Raw genomic sequence first — 21887 nt, 5'->3', positions numbered from 1 at the left:
CATGTTTTATGTACAGTGCATTCTTATTTCATTATTTCATCGAACAAAAAAACTATCCAGTCAGCTTTTTGGTGTAAAGTATTTACTTGTAAATTTAAGCACTGTTTTTACCTTCAAGATGTAATATCAAATTTTAAGACTGAATCAGAAATACACGACATAGAATGTTCGCAATTACCTTGTGGCACAGTGAGATTGATGTTATTCTTTTTGCAGAAGCCTCTGGGTAGGATGGCATGAGAGGAGGCGTGGTAACAGAACCTGTCAGCGCCATTGAGTGATGCTGCGCCATCGATGCCGACCATTAGGTAGCCGTCTGTCAGCACCTGTGAGGAGGTACATTGAGTTTTTGCATAATGGTGTGATATTATTTTTTTAAGTAGTAATGTTTAACCTTGTGTACAGTTGCCACGCAGATGCTACCCAGGTTTAGAGGGTCAATGGCCTCGAGCTTCATTCCCTCCTCAAAGAAACCTCCATCCATGTAGACAAATCTGGGCTGGAGATGACATATGAGAGACCTGAATGTTAGAACCATGTTAGCAACAGGGTTAAGGTTTTTTTTTTTTTTTTTTTTTTTTTTTAAATATCAGTAACAACATGCGTAGTTACTGTCATATAAAAAAAAGTTTAAACACGTTTCTTTTTTACAGCGTTCATATTTTATGTGCAACTTTGAACCAGAGAAAAACATTGTTGGTGGATACACAATAACAGACAGGATTGGAGTCCAATATGGATTCATTGTTTACCTTTTTAAAGAGGTTGTCTGTACTGTCACAAGTGCCCTTCAAACCAGCACCTGGAGATACCACACCTGTGACACACAAAACAATAATCATAAATGATTCTAATTCTAAAGTTTAAATGGGCTTAACTTGTATTGCGATGGTGACAAAACACTATTTTTGTCAAAAGGAAACTCCTCAACACCAGTGTTTCAAGTTACCTTGAAAAGTAACTTAGTTACTTTACTGATTACTTGAGCTTAAAAGGAACTTGGTTATTTACTGATTACTTGATTTCAAAAGTAACTAAGTTATAAAAAAGTAACTTTTGAGTTACTTTCAGCAGCTGTCAAGTGGCAGGAATACCACTTATCCGCAGTACAAAAAAAGCATGAGCTTAACCGTACCCATTACTTGGTAATGTACGCCACGCAAGTTACAGTATGATGTCATCAACATGAAAAAATAACTTAAATATGAGTGTAGTTGAAGCCACATTAAATGAGCAACTTACAGCAGATTTGACATGCCAAATAGCCACCTAAATATAAACAAGCGCACAGTACACTTCTTTAATGACTCCTGACTGCCTGACAGACAGACGGACGGACGGACGCAACCCTGCTGATTGTGTGGGGGTCCATGAAGGCAACTGTGTGTGTGTGTGTGTTGTCTATTTTATTAGTCATTACTAAAACAAAGGCTGAAAATTGGTCTACACTGACATGCATCGTGACTGAATCAAGTGTCTTGGTTATTGACTCGCCTCATGTTCCCAAGCACTGTAGTTTGTTAATGACACATATCTGTTGCCTGAGCATAAAGAGCCTATTTTAATATCAAAACCATATTAAACTCTGGTTCTGGTGAACAAAAAAGTAACTATTGGCAGATAAATCAAAGTAACTGTAATCTGACTACTCCAATATAAAAAGTAACGCGTTGGATTACTTTTGACATCACTGGACCACATTTTTTGAGTTACAAAGTTACAAAGTAACGCGTTACCTCCATCACTGCGAAACACCCTTCAACATAATTCCTTGGCCCCAAGATTACAGCAAAACTCTGCTGTTGTCAAAATCAGTGATTCTTAAACGCGGGTTCCCTCTTGTGTTTTGCGAAAGAATCACTGCCTAAGTACAGTTCAGCTGTATTTACCTTTTAGAATCAACACATTTGCATTAAAACTTCAAGAACTGTTTTGAACCAATTTATTCAGGTACAATTTTACCTGTACATTGTAAATGAATCAGCATTTATGTACAGTTTTCTTGTTCAAACTGTGCATTGCACTTTTTAGGAATACAAATTTGTTCTTATTTTTTATGAACACTTAGGCCTACTACGCTTGTGTATTTTAATGTTGGTCATGATGGTGGTACTTGGTGTAAAACGTTTCAGAACCACTGGTCTAAATGAAGCCCCTCAATTCACTTCTAGAAAGTTCCTTGGCACCAAGAACCCACTAGATGGTGCTAAAGTAGTGCTTTTATTGCTATGGCTTGAATGCAAAAACAGTGATAGTGAATGCCAACTGCGACTATGCAGGGGTTCACTATATTGCTCAAGGATACTTCGACACGGTCGCAGGGGAGCAAACACCAACCTTGAGAAATGACCAATCAAGTGCACTATTTTCTGTCAGTTCTACATTTTCCATCCATCCATCCATTTTCTGAGCCGCTTCTCCTCACTAGGGTCGCGGGCGTGCTGGAGCCTATCCCAGCTGTCATCGGGCAGGAGGCGGGGTACACCCCGAACTGGTTGCCAGCCAATCACAGGGCACATACAAACAAACAACCATTCGCACTCACAGTCAGACCTACAGGCAATTTAGAGTCTCCAATCAATGCATGTTTTTGGGATGTGGGAGGAAACCGGACTACCCGGACAAAACCCACGCAGACACGGGGAGAACGTGCAAACGCCACACAGGCGGGGCCGGGGATTGAACGCGGGTCCTCAGAACTGTGAAGCTGACGCTCTAACCAGTCGGCCACCATGCCGCCAGTTCTACATGTTCTCCAATAGAATAATGGAGAAAACAACAGAATAACTAATAAAAAAGCAGACTCACTGGGTGTCTTGATGTCGTGACCCACACTTTTGGACCAACCAGTCGGGTGCAAGAGAGGACTAGACAGGTGGCACCAGAAATCTGCAATGACATTTTCAGGGGAATCGCTCTGGTCCATGTATAACAGCCGCAGGCGCCCTCCAGTAATGGATTCTATGACAGCCTTGCGTGTCCGGCTGACGTGTTTGGGGTCGACCACCTCCACGCGCATGCCCACTCTGAAGGACTGCTGCTTCAGGCTCTCGTTCAGCTAAAAGGAAGAAGCACAGTGTGCAATCAAGTCTATCACTGACGTCATACTTTGTTCAATCTCTCTCTCTCTCTCTCTCTCTCTCTCATATATATACACACACACACACACACAAACACACGCACAATAAATGTATATTAATATATAATAACTGAACATTATCCTCATGGGCCACATCTAAATCACCACTATTAATAATTTACCAAAACGTACGTAGGTCTATTTTCATCAGGCTTACCTTCAGGTAGAACTCAACAGGCAGAGTGTGGGCCCCCACCAACTTTTTCATCAAATACTCTTTCCAGTCAGGGATGTTGGCCACATCTACAAAACACAAGTTGTCGAAATACATTAATTGGACACTTCATTAGGTACACCAGCAAAATCTAGCGATAGGCAGCAGGAGACCTTTATAAAAAATTCTGCCTTTATACAGAAAATAAAGCCTAATTTTAATTCATACAGTATATTTATTAATGTCACCCATCACCATACAATGTCAACCAAAATTTAAAAAACTATTTTTATCTTTGTAAAGGCAAAACTTTTAATACTGCAGTGGTAATCCTATCAGGTATAGGTGTACCTAATATGTTGGCCAATTAGTCAATAGTTGATGTTGTTGATCTCTTTTGGACTAACCAATCGGGTGCAAGAGAGGACTAGATAGGTGGCACCAGAAATCTGCAAAGACATTTTCAGGGGAATCGCTCTAGTCCACGTATAACAGTCACAGGCGCCCTCCAGTAATGGATTCTATGACGGCCCTGCGTGTCCGGCTGACTTGTGGTGGTACCTTGACTTACGAGTGAGTGACCCAACTTATGAGTTTTTGAAGTTACGAGCTGTCCCTTGGTCGACTTTTAGCTTTGTGTTGCGGGCCAAAACTTTAGTTACGAGCGAGCTTCAGAAGTTTAAAAAAAAAAAAAAGATACACTTTTGCGCTCACCTTGCGGAGGCACCAGAAGCTTGCCAGTCATCGCACACCACCCGATGGGGTGCACCTCGCCTGAAACGAGGCTGCACCAGAAATCGCGGCTGCTGTCATGCTCAAAGCCCTCGTACCGCAACAAGGCTTTGTATCCTGGCAGAGGACCCGGGAGGCAACAGTAAAGACAATATATTAGACAATATTAGTGTTGTGTATTTTTCCTCATACAGTGGTCAGGGGCAGACTGCAGCACTTTAAACCCCACTGCAAACTTCAGCTTGACAGATGCTATGTCTCCTATGCTCTTTCCAAAAGGTGAAAATAATGAGGTGTCTATTTAAGGTGCAGAGTTTGTTTGTTCTAGTGGACTACACATCCAATTAAGGCTGTCTTCACACATTGGTTCGGCTAAAACAAACTCCTGTGCTATTGCTCTGATAGTGAGTTCAGAGTTCAGGTGAGTTCAACACTGGGAGGCGCACCAGGGTTCAGCTGGTGCGCCCCTGACAAACATAACGAGACTGCTTGAATTTGACAAAATGTGTGCACTATGTATCTTTCCTTTTCAAAATTGTTATTGTTTTTTTTTTTATTATATAATGACAATTAAACTGCAAGTGGGAACAGCCAATAGCAGGGAACACACATACCGATTTAATCTTAATCAATTTCTTTTCTTATTTATTGCTTTTTAATGTGAGACCCCGCACATGATGAGAAAAAATATCAGCAAGTGTGTAATTACTGCTCCCATAATGTGAACTCCATTCAAGATGACCAACACACCACCCCATATAGTACATAACGATATCTTCTCCGCCAAACCAAATGTCTGACATAGTACCAAGATTATTTGTGTCCGGCGACAACCACAAGCTTCAGTTCGCATCCGAGTTGGCTATTGTTCTGTTTCACATCACAATCACAGAGTCCGTGGCTCAGCCGAACTCGATCTTGACCACAGACATAAGGATTTGCAATCATAAAATGAAATTAAAAATAACAGACGGTGAATATTGAACAAGTTTAACATTTATGACTGCCGGACCTGACCATTTTCCAAGCAGATCAGGATAATCCTTTAGAGGCATACGGAAATCGAGGCTGGTCTAAAAAGAAAAATTCCTCAAATTTGGCCTGATTGGCGGTATCTATCAGACCAGAGGCAACAATTTGAGGAAATGCTTAAAAGATGTTATGAAATTGGAAATCTACATAATTACGACACTGATGGAAATATGTACGCACCTGCAATTTGAATGACTGTAGCGATCCAGTAAACTTTAGTGGGCAGGACTGCATTGGTGTTTAAGACTTCTACCTTCATCCCTATGCTGATGTCGTCCCACTGGGCACACATGGGAGCCTGTAGAAGTCAGGAAAAAAAAGGTATTTTTGTACTATATATTTATTTTAATAATATGAAACAAAAGCTGTAAACATATTCTTATTTTTTTTTATTGCATTCTGGACCCAGCCGCAATAGGTGAATGTCCACGATAGAGAGATTTTAAACACATTTAAACTTATTAAAACACACTTTTAAAAAAAAACCTTATTAAAACACACTTAAAAAAAAAAAAAAAAATCGAAATTATGAAAAAAAAAAAAAAAAAAAGCAAGCATAAAATCTACAGAAAATACTGTACAGATATTGTAGCGTCTGTTTATTAAGATATGTGCCTTTAGGTGGGGTGGCTTGCGACGTTAGCGATTGAGTGTCTGGGCGTGTGCTGTGGCTGACAGCAGCTCCTGCTTGAGTGTGCTTTACTGTTCAAAGTGTTCAATAAAAAAAACAGTGTGTTCAATAAACAAGCGCATCTGCAGCTGTGGCTCCCTTTCTTACATCCAAGGGCATTTCAGAAAGTAAGTACAGTGGAACCTTGATATGACAGACTAACAGGGACAGGGGAGTGGGGGCGTCCGATATAGCCGTTACATTGAAGCACTTTTTTTAGGCCATATGCACCAATATTACTGTAAAGTGCAAAATTATTGTTTTCTAGGTTTTTTTCCGTCACCTAAAACATCCATTACAGTATAATGTTATTGTAAATACTGTACATATAAAAAAGATTGAAAATGTTTGAAAGTTTCACATTTCATCCAAACTTACCACGCCGGTGTGCTTGGTCATGGTGACATTGTTGACGTACAGGACTCATCATAGGCGAGTTGCTTTCATGAGCCACGAGGAATTAGTGTGCTTCCTAGTTCCAAATCTGTTGCCAAAGGCGAACAGCTTGACAAAAAAAAAACTGTCACTGTACCAAAAATAGCATGTTCCAGACTCCAGAGTCGTGTGTTTTGCATTCCTCAGAGTTAACACCGAGGCCATGCCGCTCTCTCTCTGCGCTGCGCTCTATGCATAATAGACAATAAATCTAACCATCTTGACATGGCCGCCCAGTCAATGGACCACATTCAACATGGCCGCCACGTAGGCACAGAAGGTGACCCAGAAATACGTCAATCCCATTCTTTGCATGCATTACGCCACAGCGGCAATAAACAAAAGCGGCCAATTCTGGAACTGAAGGACTTTGTCAAAGAGTGACAAAGGGAAACTATTTTTGGACACATTATTTTGTTTCCGTTTCATCCAATAGCCGTTATATCCGGGTCCGTTTTATCAAGGTTCCACTGTATTTTGTAAACAAATTTTAGTTTCCAAATTGTACAACCCTTTGGATGTTCACATTTTGGGGTTCCACTGGATTTGATATACTCACATGTCTGAAGCAGGAAACGGATGCCCCCAAGGATGTTTCCTTTTCCAAGTAGGCGCCCCATTCAAAAAGTGCAACAGGTGCTACAGAATGGAAATAAAAAAATATATACAGGAAGATAAGTACTGTATATGAATGGAGAAAGTGAGAGTACAACACGTGGTGTTTGTACCATGACCAGATAATAATATGTGTTTGTACATACAGAATATAGTAATATTTTCTCATTTAAAAAAGGCTCCACTGTTCATGGTCCATGACAGCAGTGAGTATAAATATGTGTGTGTGTGTGTGTGTGTGTGTGTGTGTGTGTGTGTGTGTGTGTGTGTGTGTGTGCGCGCGCGTGTATGCAGCCCTCACCATCCAATACTGTCGAGCGTGCTTTGGTAAATTTGCTCAACACTTTGGTCTTTTTTGTTAGAGGCTTTTCCTGCAGAAAGAGAGGCATTACAGCCTGTCAATTCTAATTAAACACAATTCAGTCTTTACCCTGTATTGTACACAAGCATTTGCATTCAGGTTGCATCTAATATATTTTACTGAAGGTGGGGTTTTTCGAAACAATCTAGTGAGTGGGAATTGACGCCAAGCCATGACGAAAAGTCATGCCGTTGGTTAAGGCTGGTCTGCTGCTTTCCATAGCAGCACCTGTAGGTGAGCAAAATATTGAGTATCCGTAGCAGGTAGTCTCTTCAGTGCTGGTGGGCCTTTTATACTTTCAGTAGATTTCATATAGGGCTGCATCCAAAGTTACACAGCTCCTCTGATTCTCCAGAGTTAGAAAGTAAGCCCTAAATGATTTTGTGAGCTGTAAATCTGTGGCTTTTATCTCTCCAATACAGTAGAAAAGCCTACCAATTATGGCTCTCATGGCCACGAGCACAGACATGTTCCCAACAGAATATGATGTGGTAACACATCCCGAAAGAGCATGTATGGCCAGAATGGAACCACATTGGTCACCTAGGTTCTATACAGTTGCATTTGACAACTGGCAGTTTTTGTATGCCGGGGACCATCCATTTTCTGAGCCGCGGGAGTGCTGGAGCCTATTCCACCTATCATCGGGCAGGAGGCCGGGTACACCCTGAACTGGTTGCCAGCCAATCGCAGGGCATACATAAACAAACAACCATTCGCACTCACATTCACACCTACGGGCAATTTAGAGTCTTCAATTAACCTACCATGCATGTTTTTGGGATGTGGGAGGAAACCGGAGTGCCCAGAGAAAACCCACGCAGGCACGGGGAGAACAAACTCCACACAGGTGGGGCCGAGGATTGAACCCCGGTCCTTAGAACTGTGAGGCAGACGATCTAACCAGTCGCCCACCGTGCCGCCTGCTGGGGACACATACTTCACATTTCGGAAAAATTTTTTGGGGTACTGTAAAATTTCCAGGTTCACAATGGGGCACTGTGCAACTGGACTGGCTAGGAGACTCAGATGGATGGAGTGGAAAATTGCACTGTATTGTTTGTGAAATCTAAATATAGAAACACAACTCAATAGAATGTAAAGAAATTCACTGGTTTTATGAAATGTATTGAAGCTAAAGTCTGTAGGTGTGGCCACTCCAAGCCGCACATTGTATCTCTCCCTCCCTCATTTCAAAAGTGAAGCATCCACTCCAAATGAATGTCGAATTGACACAGAACAAGTCAACACATCCACTGGAAACTGACAAAATAAATAAAAAAAATTTGGGTTTAAAGTAGTTTATAAGTTGTCAGACGGCATCCATCAGGTACGCAAGTTACTGAAGGAGTCAGTTACAGGACAGGGAGAGTTGTGATGCAAAAACACCTTAAATTGTGATTTAAATTCAATACTACGTCTTGTTGACAGAAACACATTATTTTCTTACCTGCAGGCGAGCCCGTGCGGTCAACTTCTTTAAGTGGGAGGAATAGGAACGCGCGCACAATGCGCTACAGAAACGCTTGCTTTTTGAGTAAAAGCTGCTACTGCTGCCAGTTGCGCCACATGTCTCGCACACCACTGTAAAAAAAAATTTTTTAAATGGAATTTTAAATGAAATGTTTTTCATTTCCCATTCATAATATGCTTTCCCTTATTTTAGTATGCACTAACCTGTTTTTTCAACTTTAGACTGCTCCTCAAGTTGTCCTGTCTGATGTTCCTCACCACTTGCTCTATCTGTACTATGTGACCATGATGGTGCTATTTCATTATTCGTTGTCTGAGAATGTGCCTGTGAAAAAGACATTCATTCAGTAACTGGAAATCTTGTTTAACGCTCCCGTTTAGAACTTTGTGGACTCTAGAGAGAACATTTCTATACAAAATAAAAAAAGATAATTAGTACTCACTATAATATTACACTCTTTCGGTTCTGCATCAATGCTCCGGTGTTTGATAGCAGGAAAACAGTTATTACAGCCAGTGCCATTGCAGGAAGAGCAGTGTGGGCGGACAAACACAGTGGGGACTGCCCCAGTTCGCAGCTTTGGAACCCCTAAGGGTGATATGGACTCAAAGTAGTCTTTACCAAAATGGTCGCTGCAGAGGTGACAGTTGGGTGAGGCGAACCAGTCGCTGCGAGTACGCTGAACCTGCTTCTCCCATTTGCGAAACTCCTCTGGGTCTTTGGGGAATCTAAAAAGTGTCACATTGTTTTCAGCAGTTTTGCCACATCCGTACGCCACACAGTGGTAAGGCATCCTGTATTCTACTCATCCAATAGGGCTGGAAGCACACCTACTCCCACCACATCCTTTCTTCAGGCGGCATGTCCTTCTTAAATTCTAAAAATAACACAGAATGATTGTATGTTATAATGTTTTAAGAATCTATTGCTAGTGCACATGCACCAACAACCACACCTCGTAAACAGGATATACATCACACGATTAATTTAGTTAAAATTCACAATGAATAATTCATCCACGTGGGTTACAGTCACAGTGGTAAATGTTCTTCCTCTGCAGTTTTTCATTCGTTAATGACCAACATGTAGTATGCTGCAAGCGGTCTGGTAAGTATTGAGAAACAATGAAATTATAGTCGAATTTGAACAAAAAGCATATACGTTCTGCGATCACACAATGCGTGCTAAAAGTTAGCATCGTTTGAAAGTTCAGTAAAACTACTAAACAGACGGAAAATAGTAGCCCCCAAAGGAAGCATTTTCATACGTTCGTAATAATTCGCTGCATTTATATTTTGTGTTACTTACAGAAGCGTCGTAATGAAGTTGTTTACTGGCTGAGCCGCACAAGGTCGCATACGTTTTACGTCATTCATGTCAGTGACCGTATTCTCGCGAGTCGACCCGCGTTGTGGGACCGGGTGGCGTGGAATTTGACGTTCAATTACAAATAAATAATTGTATATAATAAAAGTCTGAATATGGTAGTTGTGGCTGCAGCCAAAAAAAAGAAAGTAAATACTGGAAATCCTTCTAATGTGAAGTATTGGCTCCTGAAACCCATTATTTTAAGCAAGCCAAACAAAAACAATTGATTGTTTGAATAATCAATCATGATAATTTCATTGTCACCAAATGGAAAGATTTGCAGAGGCGAGTTGCTGTTCCGTCAAAATTGCACACAGTGGCGCTCATGACACATATTGTATGGGATTGACGCTCCCAATTGAGAAAGTGCGATTCTGTTGGACCTCATCCAGTTATCATCAGTAAGTCATGTCCACTTTTTTTTTTAAACTACATTTAAAACACTGGTCTGTTTACGTGGTTAATGTTGTACGGTGCATTTAAATACAGTACGAGGTCCACCGTTACGATGACACTGCTGAAGTTAACTACACAGAATAAGCTAACATCAACAGTAATGTTAGCTAAGAGCAGGTTAACATACTTATGATCAGCGAGGGTGAGTATTAAAATGTCAAAGCAGATTTATTGCGTCAATCAAAGTCAGGGCTGCATTGAAATGTAAGTAATCCTTCGTAATTGAATCTTAAGCATTCCCCAATGCATTCTGCATTTTGATACATAGCCTAAAGCGTCTAATGTCTCACAGATATGTGCTTATTATTTTACTTGTATCAAATGGATTTTTGGGAAAATTGAAATTGTGTCCTTTAAAAATGGAAACATTTAAGAATTATGCATCATTATACAGTACGCTTCGATTCCTTAGGGTCGAGTACCTGTACACATACCGTCTTTGTTTGAACTTGGCTAATACAATCCAATCAAGCATTCAGTTTTTGCTTGCTGCTGTTGTAATTAATTAATTAATTAATTCATTCATTTGTTTGATCAGATTTAACTCAACACAGTCATCCAGCAGCTGAATAACAATTTGGAATAATTAATAATAAGACAGAATTAAATGTTAGGGTGCTACGGCATCTCTATATGCATGGATTTGAGGTTGATTCAGACTTTAAATTGCCCATAGTTGTGAATGGCTGGCGACCAGTTCATGCAAGGTGTACCCCACCTTCCGCCCAAAGTCAGCTGTGATAGGCCATTATAGATAATTGATTCGCAAACATTTGACACCAGGTACCAGCTAAAAAAATATTTAGTTGTCTAAGTACCACCATAATGACCAACATTAAAATAGTAGTGTATTAGGCCTAAGTGTTCATATTTGTGTAAATCACTGTAACACTGTACACACTTTGGACATTAGCACAGCATTTAAATACAGGAAAAAAGTGTACTTATGTAATGATTCATTTGAAATGTGTTCCACATAAATAAAAATTACACCTCAACAAAATGTCCCTTAAGAGTAAATTCAAATGTATTGATCTTAAAAGTTAAATACAACTGAACTGTACTTGGGCAGTGATTCTTTTGCATACAACTGAAGAGAGCCTGTGTACCGCTAGTGTTACACGTACCACTCTTTGAGAATCATTGCTATAGATGGATTTTTCAATCATGTTGTCCCATATTCTGTTGTGTTAGGAATGCCAGGATCATCCGTAAAACAATGCATATTTTGCCTGCAGCACGTCCCAGTTGCGTGCAAGGTATGCAAACTTTGTGGAACTCAGCAGCCCATGAAGAAGAAGATCCAGAGAGCTCAAGAAAAAGCCTCCAGGGAATGGGCAACAAAACTCAGAAAAATGGGTAATGCTCCAAAGTTAATGGACACAGCCCGGATTCTTGTAAGTTTAAAAATCTCTACAAACATCTTTTATTTTAGAACTGGCAACCTACATACTAATACACACTGGAAAAAGTTTTCTCTTTTAGTATTTCATGGATTTGAATAATGTTACTAGTATGTTTGCAGGTTCATAAATTCAAGATGGTCGGATTGCATCCTCTTTTGCTCTATGGGTACGCGAAAAAAGACAAGGTGTCTTGTGGTTACCTCTATGGCTTGGAAGGAGTCACAACTAAAGAACTTGAAATTGTTGCAGCCATTAAAGATTTATATCAGAGTCTCCTAGAAGGTTAGCCAGCACATACCTTTGATGCAAGAAATGTTGTAAATTAATATTGTAATTTTCTTTTGTACTGGAAAAAAATAGCAAACAAATGAGAGTGTGAATGGATACAATATGATTACATTATAACCCCTAACTAACGTATGTAGGTAACTCTTTTTTCACACAGTGATTATTCAAAGAGAGAAGGAGGCCCAAACTGTCTGCCTGATGGACAATGAAGGACCGAGGGAACCTGCTGGATCTTCTCTGGATACCAGAGTCAAAGAGGAGGATGTGGCCTTTCCTGTTATTTTAACACCATGGGGTAAGGCCGACGAACTTACATGTCTTTATTGGAAAATGTTGTCAACCCGACTCTGCAATAAGAAGTAAAGCAGGATTCTTTAAATCATAAATAATTGCTGGGTGTGGTTGGGAATCACACTGTGGTCCAGAATCTGACAAATTTACATATGACATCTTGTAATGAAGGAATGGGTGTTTGTTTATATGTGCCCTACGATTGGCTGGCAACCAGTTCAGGGTGTACCCCGCCTCCTGCCCGCAGTTAGCTGGGATAGGCTCCAGCACGCCCTAGTGAGGAGAAGCAGTACAGAAAATGGATGGATTATTATACCACCTGTTACAAATGCTATATGTTAGATTGATGTCTGTCTGACGCATACTGTATAACTCGTCTGTTCTCGAGATTGCTTTAGGATTTGTGTCGGTATATTTTATTTACAGGTCTCTGACAGACCATTGAAAAAAAAATCATAAAGATCCATATTATATGTAACTGTAGGCCGTACACCTATGTCATCCACCATAGCCTCCTCATCTCCAGGACTGACTCCTCAACCTTCTGTGACATCACCCCAAAAGTGTGGAACCAAACTTTGCTCTCCACCAAAACATTCTGGTAAGACATCATGAAACACTCATGACATGACATGAGTAGCTCCGTGTAACCATATCTGTGCATAATATGCTATATTACCTCAAATAACGACCTCTGCTCTAATAAATGCGTGTTCCAATTAATCGCTGGGCGTGCCGTCCACTTGAATAAATAAACGCAGTACATCAAAATAGACGCCTCATTTTTGCCCATCAGGAAAAGATCAACAAAGTATCCAGAAAAAATATGAAAGAATAGCCTCTCAGATTCACCATTCAGTGAGTAATGTAATACAATATAGAATATATGGAGTAATCTTCATAGCCAGAAATGGTGATGGTTCTGCTGGAGCTTAGTGCAGCTTTTGATGAAGTAGACCACACCATTCTTTTAAATTTACTAAAATACCTGGTTGGCCACTCTTGTGTTGCACACAAATCGTTTTTAACCTTCCACTGAGAGAAGTTTTATGGAAAGTTTGGATACATGCCCCTCAAAATTCTATAAATAATGTGGTTTGATGCAGGGATCAATTTTAGGACCTGCATTGTAATTTGTATTTTCTCCCTCTTGGGGTTGTCATCAGGAGGCATGGAGTGAGCTTCCATAAGTATGCCGATGATACGCAGTTGTACATCTCTGTGACTCCTGATTACACCAGGCCAATGGATTCTCTTTTAACTGTATTTTAGACATCGAATCCCGGATGGCAGAGAACCCTCTCCAGTTTAACCAGGACAAAACTGAAGTTTTAGTCATCGGTCTGGAGGCCCAGAGAGAGAAACATTTAACATTTAACAAATTAAAAAGCTGGGTGTTATTTTAGAGTCTGAGTTCACTATTATCCTGCAGGTAAAACATTTTATAAAAATAGTATTTTATTTATTTATTTATTTTAAATGAAGAACTTAGCCATAGTCCAACCCATCTCTCTCGGGCCAACACGGAGAATGCATGCTTTTGTCACCAATCGGATTGCTTATTGTAATGCCCTGCTTTCTGGTCTTCCTAAAAAGACAATTTCAGGTTTACAGCTACTACAGAACTCAGCTGCACGTGCCCTGACATAGACCATAAGGCGGGAGCACATGACACCGATTTTAAAATCACTGCATTGGCTTCACGTGTGTTTCAGGATTGAGGGTTCTTTTACTGTTTTTTTAAAATGTCTTAATGGCCTTGGGCCTTATTGTCCTGCAGAGCTTCTTTTACCCGAGTGTATATGAATCCTCCTGAGCCCTGAGGTCCTCCGACTCTGGTCCTCCATTCCCAAAATCAGGACACGCACTCGGCGATGCATCGTTCCAGTTCTCCATCTCCCATTTGTGGATCAGCCTGCTGGAGAACTCAGGGCTGCAGAGAACGTTTTCATTTTTAAGAGCAGGCTCAAGATGCACCTTTTTATTTTAGCTTTTAACTAATACAATATTTTTTATTTATTTACTTATTTCATCGTAATGCCGTTCTTTATAGTTTTAGGTCTGTTATTTATGTTTTAAACCGTGTTAGTTTACATTGATTTTATTGTTTTACATTTTTTAGTATCTACATTGTTTCCTCAGAGGGAGCCCTCTGCACTTGGTGCTGTGATGGACCGTGGCCGTGGTCCTGCCTCATGGGGTGCTTGATCATCGTGCGTGTCTCCTGCTACTCCATTGCACACGGAGCTCTGTGCCAGTGTCCTGTGGCCACAGTCTGTGATCAGTTCCTGGTGCAGATGGCTCCTTGAAATGGTGTTCCTCACCTGCATACTCTGTACCCAGCCTTATGTCGTTATGTCATTGGGCGTGCGTGTGTGTGTGCGGGCGGGCATGTACCTCTATGGTAGGTTGAGTTAAGACTCTAAATTGCCCGTAGGAGTGAATGTGAGTGTGAATGGTTGTTTGTCTATATGTTCCCTGCGATTGGCTGGCGACTAGTTCAGGGTATACCCCGCCTCTCACCACAAAGATAACTGGGCTAGGCTCCAGCACGGCTGGGACCCTAGTGAGGATCATCAGTACGGAAAATGAATGAATGAATTAATGTATTCTTTTTTTAATTGACATTTTACACAACGTCCTAACTTCATTGGAATTGGGTTTGTAATGAATTAATAACATTGATAAATCGCCCAGCCCTTCCTTTAGGTAGATGCTGTCAGTAATAAGCATTGATCCCAACTCTTACAATCTTATAACACACAGTTAGAGGCTAATACAATTAGTTGCATTCTACTATCAAATAGGTTCCATAACAACAGAAACCACTGTAATTCTACAATGCCGTTCAACATGAATGAATGAAACGTGATAAAGATAGGATGGTAATATTTCATTTACTAAAATTATTCATTTTCTTTTCCCCCACAGTAATAATTCAGAGGGAGAAGGATCATCAAACAGTCTGCCTGGTGGATTCAGGGCGACAGAGGGAGCCTGTTGGATCTCCTTTGGACCCTAAGGTCAAAGATGAGGATGTTGCCTTCCCTCGTAAAACTTGTGGTAAGGTAAATTATATTCACATTTCTTGATATAAATAAGACACTTTAGCTCCCACTCTTGGATGTGGACTTCAGGTATAGCAACGGGGCTCCATTTGAATAAATAAGGACAGTTTGCATTGGCAATCTTTACTTCCCTGGCAGACTGCAAAACCAGTATACGTACATATGTTAATTCCACACTTGACATTAGACCCTGCACCTCTGCCATGCACCATGTCCCCCTCATCTCCAAGACCGACTCTACAACACTCTGCAGCAGCTGCCCAAAGGTTTGCTTCCATACTGTGCTCTCCACCAAAGCAGACTGGTAAGACCTCATGAAAATCTACATGTTGTGACTATATTATGGGCACATTTTCTGTAATTTGCTGGTTAGCATCTTTCATTATTTTGTTTTATTTGAGGCCTCTCGAGTTTCAACGTGCAATATAACTGTTATGTATGGGCCATTCCACCAAATTGGTGCAGTTATTACAGTACATGTGTATGTACTGAGAGGTAGGATATGGTGTTGGTATGATATATGGCCAGATAAATCTGTGTTTCTGTTGGAATCCCAGGATCAACCCTAAAACAATGCTTAGCTTGCATGCAGCGCGTCCCTGTCGCGTGCAAGGTATGCAAACTTTGTGGCGCCCGGCAGCCCATGAAGGAGAAGATACAGAGGGCTCAAGAAAAGGCCTCCAAGGAATGGGCGACAAAGCTTAGAAAAACGGGTAATACTCCCAAGTTAGTGGACACTGCTCGGATTCTGGTAAGTTGAAAATCCATGTATTACTTTGGTGGGACCTGCCAACCCAGACACATTACACTATAGCAGCAGTTTTTTGAATGGGAGTTTTATGGTTTTTTTTTGTTTTGTTTTTTTCCTTTGTTTTTATATATATATATATATATATATATATATATATATGAAAAAAGGGTGGTCCACTATCCACAGCGGTGTCAATCTTGCTTTCACTGCACCATTCCATGTCAGTATTATGGTGGCCTTCCAAGCTGATATTATCCGTGAATTCATATGTGTAGCTGCATATGTATTTCACACATTTAGGCCTATTCATGACATCATTTTGGACAGAAAAATTGATGGATAACTAGTTTTGAAATCAGAATTAAAGGAAAAAAATGGCAAGCAGAGGAAATAACTTGGGACGCACATAATTTCCAGGATTTCGCAACCCACATAAAATTACGTATAGCAGGCTGGGTCTGGCCCTGTGACTAAGAGATACCAGGATTACTGTAGTACTGTACTTCTCTTTCATTAACAATGTACTAAACCATACAGACCTCAAATAAGTCGTTCTACTTTACATTTAAGGTAAATGTAATTATTAGGTTAATTAAAAAATGCTTTGTAAGTCATTAAACAGTTATCAAATGGATACTACCATTGAAATTGTTAGTTAACAATTAATTCATAACCAATTTGTAAACAATCCTTCAGAATCCTTCCTTTATGATTCATTGTTAAAAAAATAAAATAATTGAAAATCATGAAAATAAATCAAGTTTAGTTAATCGGGCGTTTGCGTATCTACTTGTTGGGTGGCATTGTGCCTCCAGTTGCCCATGTATTTATATTTAAATGCCAAATTTCAAGGCTTCATGCTGTTTGGAAAAACATTGTTTTTCACTACTCCTCCAAAAGCATTCATTTAATTCTCAACATTTGGAATCTGTCAACAACTAATCAACACTTGATGTTTGCCAAATATTTATCCCAATTGGGGCACTGGTCAAAGGCCAAGGTAAGTTTTGGGGAAATTGAAAGCAATATTTTTGTGAATATACTGTAGCTGTTCATGTAATAAAAAGGTTATTTGTTTGCAGGTTCATAAATTCAAGATGGTTGGTTTGCATCCACTTTTCCTGCATGGTTATGGGAAAAAGAATAAAGTGTCCTGTGGTTACCTCCATGGCTTGGAGGGAGTCACGACGAAAGAACTTGAAATTGTTGCAGCTATAAAAGAATTATATCAGAGCCTATTAGAAGGTTAGTCTACAGTCTCGTGTTATTTCTATATTTTCTGTTCTGTGGCCATTTAATTTAAACACAGAATATGGAAGAGTAACAATAGAGTTGGTGGCTTCCAGTTGACTGCATTTTATGGGACAAACCAGAAACCATGGTAATTTTCAATTGTCCAGCATGAGTGAATGAATAATTATGAAGATGGTGCATGATTATGATAATCATTAATTGACTAAATAAATAACTTTTCACTCAGTTATAATTCAAAGAGAGAGAGAGGCCCAAACGATCTGCTTGGTGGATGATGAGACACAGAGGGAGCCTGCTGGATTGTCTATGAATACTAAGGTCAAAAAGAAGGATCTGACTTTTCCTCTCACACCTTGGGGTAAGTTAGACTAACATTTTTTCACAATAAGAAACTGGGCTTGACGGCTGAATGACGATTAAAGCAGGATACTCCAAAATGATTAATGTAGACTCAGGTTGTGGACTACTGAATGACCATTGATTTAGGTCAGTGATTCTCCTTTATGTTTAGTCTACCGTATATTATCTGTCTTTTAAATACCGGTAACATCTTGTAATCAAGTTACATGCCTTCATTTGTTATTTTGCTCCTTTTAACAGTACTGTATCTTTTATGTCATGGTTACTTATATTTCCTCTACACAACCTGAATTATAAAGTTTTATCCAGCCATACTGACTAGGCTATTCTCTAAAAATCGTTAAAATAACATAACACAGTTAGGCCCTAGTAGTTAGCACACGTGCCTCACAGTTTTGAGGTCTTGGGTTCCAATCTTGGCTCCGGTCTTCCTTTGTTGAGTTTGCATGTTCTCCTCCCACAATCCCAAAACAAGAAGAGCATGTGGTACATAAAATGGATACCCCGGTAAATGGATTACAGGGGCATGTTTGTGCTGAATGTTTTACTTACTGCTCTTGGCAGACTATATGAAAACATTAAAGATTCATTCCAATATGCATTGCCCACCAGACCTCACAGCATCAGCCATGGCTTCCACGTCTCCAGAACCACCCCCTCAACAGTATGCACGCTTTCCCCAAAAGTCTGCCACCAACCACCTGTGTTCTCCACAGAACCAGACAGGTACGACTTCCTTAACATCTGCAAGAAATGTAATCAAGATGTATTAGGACCAGTGTTGGGAAAGTTCAATACTACTTGAAAGTTTGGCTGCAGTTTTCAATCTACAATCTCAAAAACATGGGTAAAAACGTGTTGCTTGAATGGTCTTTTTAAAATGACGAATTAAAACAAAAATGGGATTTTTGTCCTTAATGTGGAAACAAAAACACGAACGTAACACAGTATGACAGGAACGATAATGAAAGGACATTGATAACTTTGCATTTCTTGCAGCTTAGGCTGACTATAGTAGCAAAATATTTTATTTGATCTGTTCTTATATTACAAAACAAAATTAATTCCATATCATGACAGTGTGATCGTATAGTTTTAACTAAAGCATTCTCATACAAATGATAATTCTCCTAGTAGGCATAATCAATTTTTACAATTATGTACTGTATTACAAAAGAACCACCGAAGAACACATTCACTCCAATTAATGCGGTGTCCCTGAATGCACAAAGCGTTCTCACGCAGCTGCGATGTGCCTGCCACAAATGGCGGCCGTGGCCTCACTGAATCAATTACCAAATACAGTGTTTATCCGCCGACATATGAAGGCTTGTATATAGTGTGTTCAGACAGTTTTTTTCCTGAAAGTCCCTAACAAAACCTGGCACTCTTGAATGAAAATGAACTTTCCTTCGAAAACCGTTATTTGACACCAGAATGTATGTTCATCAGGCAGAAATGAACTAAGTTCAGGTCACGTTAGCACAAAATGTGAACTTTCGTTCATTGAACTTGTTCGTGTACAACACTGATTAGGACGGGTGTGATATCGAGGTGGTCATCATTTTTTTTTTTTTTTTGCTGTTTTGGTAATTGTATGTTTTGGTGGAACTACAATGAATTGACTCTTATTTTCAGACTATGAATTCCTCAGAGAGAAAAACACATTCCCATTTTCAGAGATCATTACAGAAAGGATTCTAAATGTAAGTGTGTTTAAGTACGCAACATAAGACGTGTGTCAGAAATGTTCTAGGACTGATATCCAAAAGACCTATTTCATATAATTTTTCCCTTCAAAGTAATCCCCCTAGAGTCTAACATACTTTTTCAGCCGTCACTGCTATGCCTTCATTCAATCCTGGAAAGATTATCCTCCTGAGTTTGGTCTTCATATCTTGATGCCGTCCATTTCTTCAAAACGGATCCCCTTGATGACCCCCTTTGAGCTTCAAAAAAGGGAAAACATCACCCGGAGCGGGAAGTCACTGATGGTGTAGTGGTATACTCGCCTGACTTTGGTGCAGGCAGCGTGGGTTCAGTTCCCACTCAGTGACGGTGTGAATGTGAGTGCGAATGGTTGTCCGTGTCTATATGTGCCCTGCGACTGACTGGCGACCAGTTCAGGGTGTAGTCCGCCTTTCGCCCGAAGTCAGCTGGGATAGGCTCCGGCGCCCCGCGACCCGAACCAGGATAAGCGGTGTAGAAAATGGATGGATGGATCACCCGGAGCCAGGTCGGGTGAGTAGGAAGGTTGCTGCAGCACAGCGATGTCCTACTCGGACAGGAAATTTCAGATGCTCAGGACATTGTGAGCAGGTGCGTTGTTATGGTGAGGCAGTCGCAAGTTGTCCCGCCGCAACTCTAACCTTTTCTTGCCCACTGAAGGAAGCAAACATCGCAGGATCTCTTTATAGACAAGCTGGTTGATCGCCTGGCCCAAGAGGAAAACTCATAGTTTGTAGTTTGAAATACGCATATCTTTTGTTACACTAGTCCTGGGACTTTTCTGACACACCTAGTACAATATGGCATATTCTACAGTAAATCTGAGAACACATTGATTGTATGCTTGCTGCAGTTAACTTCTTGAAATACCAAAAGTTTGCAATATTTGGCTTTTGGGTGAAATTTTAGGATGACCCTAAAATGCACTATAACCTTTACAGGTGGACTGAATTTTACTTTCCAATGTTTTATTTGTTTTTACACAACTTTCTGCTCTCTAACAAGAAGCTGGAAGGCAAAATTCACAACAGATTTTTGATCCATGAATCGACCAACAAATGGCTTGGTTCAATTAGAATTGGTATTTAAACAGTCCTCTTCATTATGCTGTTCACATTTTGACATCATAAGACCAATACAACACAAAACAATTGGATCGGCAGAACCTCACCATTGCAAGCCTTGTTCTCAGAGGGAAATGGTCACTGAGCTTAGAGTGTCATCAGGTGGATGCAACAGGGATAAAGAGAGACTGGAAGAGTCACAGAAATGAATAGAAGTGAACTGATTTGGTTGATCCATGGATCAAACATCTGTTGGGAGTTTTGCCATTCAGCTTCTTGTTATAGAACTTCTTCAAAAGTTTGAAGAAGGTCAAATTACGTTTATGTGTAAAGGTTATAGTGCATTTTAGGTTTATCTTGAAATTTCACCCGAAAGTCAAATATCCCTAACCTTTTGGGAGTTGTGTATGCTTACCTGTCCTGTTGCTTACCAACATTTTAGGGAGTGTAAATTTATTTCCTGTATATTATTGATTATAGAGATGGACATAAAATGAAGAGATAATTAATGCTATTATTATGATATAAAGTTTTATGAAAAAGTACACTATATACGCATTTATTTGTATAAATGGTTAAACAGGTGAGGGTTTTACAGTTGCCATGTGCATCTGGGTATGTTAGTTGCGCCACCATTTTCAATATATCACATAATAAATTATTTATTTTGCAGGAAAGCTGCAAAAGGATGGGACTTGAATTACTGGGAAGGTTTGCAAATGTAATTTTAATTAAATTTTTTTAATCATTTCAATTCTCTGCGTTTATTGCCTGGCAGATATAGTAATTGTCAGTTATGACTGTATATATATATATATATATATATATATATATATATATATATATATGTGTGTGTGTAGAAAATGCAAGTAAAAATATTAGTTCAATATATTGTCATTGTTACTACCAAATGTACTTTTGTCATTAAGACCACAGAGTACTTTGTCACTAATGTATGTACAGATAAATTATATAAATTAAATTATTAAATTAGACTATAAGAAATGAAATTATTATGGAAAATTATCAATGAAAAAGTGATGATGACTTGATACAGAGATGCATTTATCTATTTTTCATCTCGTGTTTTGCAGCCACATGATATGGAATAATTCTGGAGTGGAAGAGGACAGCATGAAATTTACAGCATTGGTGTTGTGTTCATTTTTGTCTGTCTTTTGTGCTTGCATGTAAATTTTGTAGATTGTGTCTTGTTTTGTAGCATTCCTATTATAATTATG

The 21887-nt window shown here is 39.7% G+C and overlaps 2 protein-coding genes across 8 annotated transcripts in view; one reads left to right on the top strand and one right to left on the bottom strand.

The window, feature by feature from the left end:
• l3mbtl2 (L3MBTL histone methyl-lysine binding protein 2) overlaps window positions 1–10062 on the bottom strand; it is a 16057-nt gene extending 5995 nt beyond the window's left edge. The window contains exons 1-13 of the mRNA XM_061705730.1: window positions 9921–10062; window positions 9055–9489; window positions 8816–8936; window positions 8589–8722; window positions 7079–7148; window positions 6722–6801; window positions 5238–5355; window positions 4008–4142; window positions 3297–3382; window positions 2809–3058; window positions 753–817; window positions 395–499; window positions 179–326 (exon numbers count right to left, since the gene is read on the bottom strand). Of these exons, the coding sequence (XP_061561714.1) occupies window positions 179–326; window positions 395–499; window positions 753–817; window positions 2809–3058; window positions 3297–3382; window positions 4008–4142; window positions 5238–5355; window positions 6722–6801; window positions 7079–7148; window positions 8589–8722; window positions 8816–8936; window positions 9055–9405 (1663 nt within the window). The 5' untranslated portion in view covers window positions 9406–9489; window positions 9921–10062. The remainder of the gene's footprint in view (window positions 1–178; window positions 327–394; window positions 500–752; window positions 818–2808; window positions 3059–3296; window positions 3383–4007; window positions 4143–5237; window positions 5356–6721; window positions 6802–7078; window positions 7149–8588; window positions 8723–8815; window positions 8937–9054; window positions 9490–9920) is intronic.
• On the top strand, window positions 10040–21887 carry LOC133417714 (uncharacterized). Of its 7 annotated transcripts, none has more exons than XM_061705735.1 (14): window positions 10040–10381; window positions 11675–11833; window positions 11962–12124; window positions 12288–12425; window positions 12933–13022; window positions 15353–15484; window positions 15677–15793; window positions 16047–16240; window positions 17323–17485; window positions 17721–17852; window positions 18467–18580; window positions 19493–19560; window positions 21320–21357; window positions 21741–21887. In XM_061705735.1, the coding sequence occupies exons 2-14, from the start codon at window positions 11726–11728 to the stop codon at window positions 21838–21840; spliced, it is 1557 nt and encodes a 518-aa protein (XP_061561719.1). In that variant the 5' UTR covers window positions 10040–10381; window positions 11675–11725; the 3' UTR covers window positions 21841–21887. The 7 variants fall into 7 exon arrangements, with proteins under 7 accessions (XP_061561719.1, XP_061561715.1, XP_061561716.1 ...); XM_061705731.1 differs by having other exon boundaries at window positions 11631–11833; XM_061705732.1 differs by having other exon boundaries at window positions 11631–11833; window positions 21320–21367; window positions 21741–21843.

Source organism: Phycodurus eques, chromosome 19 (genome assembly GCF_024500275.1).
Source record: "Phycodurus eques isolate BA_2022a chromosome 19, UOR_Pequ_1.1, whole genome shotgun sequence".
Classification (NCBI taxonomy): Eukaryota; Metazoa; Chordata; class Actinopteri; order Syngnathiformes; family Syngnathidae; genus Phycodurus; species Phycodurus eques.
Note: the sequence above shows the minus strand (reverse complement) of the source record. Positions and strands in the feature narration are given on the sequence as shown.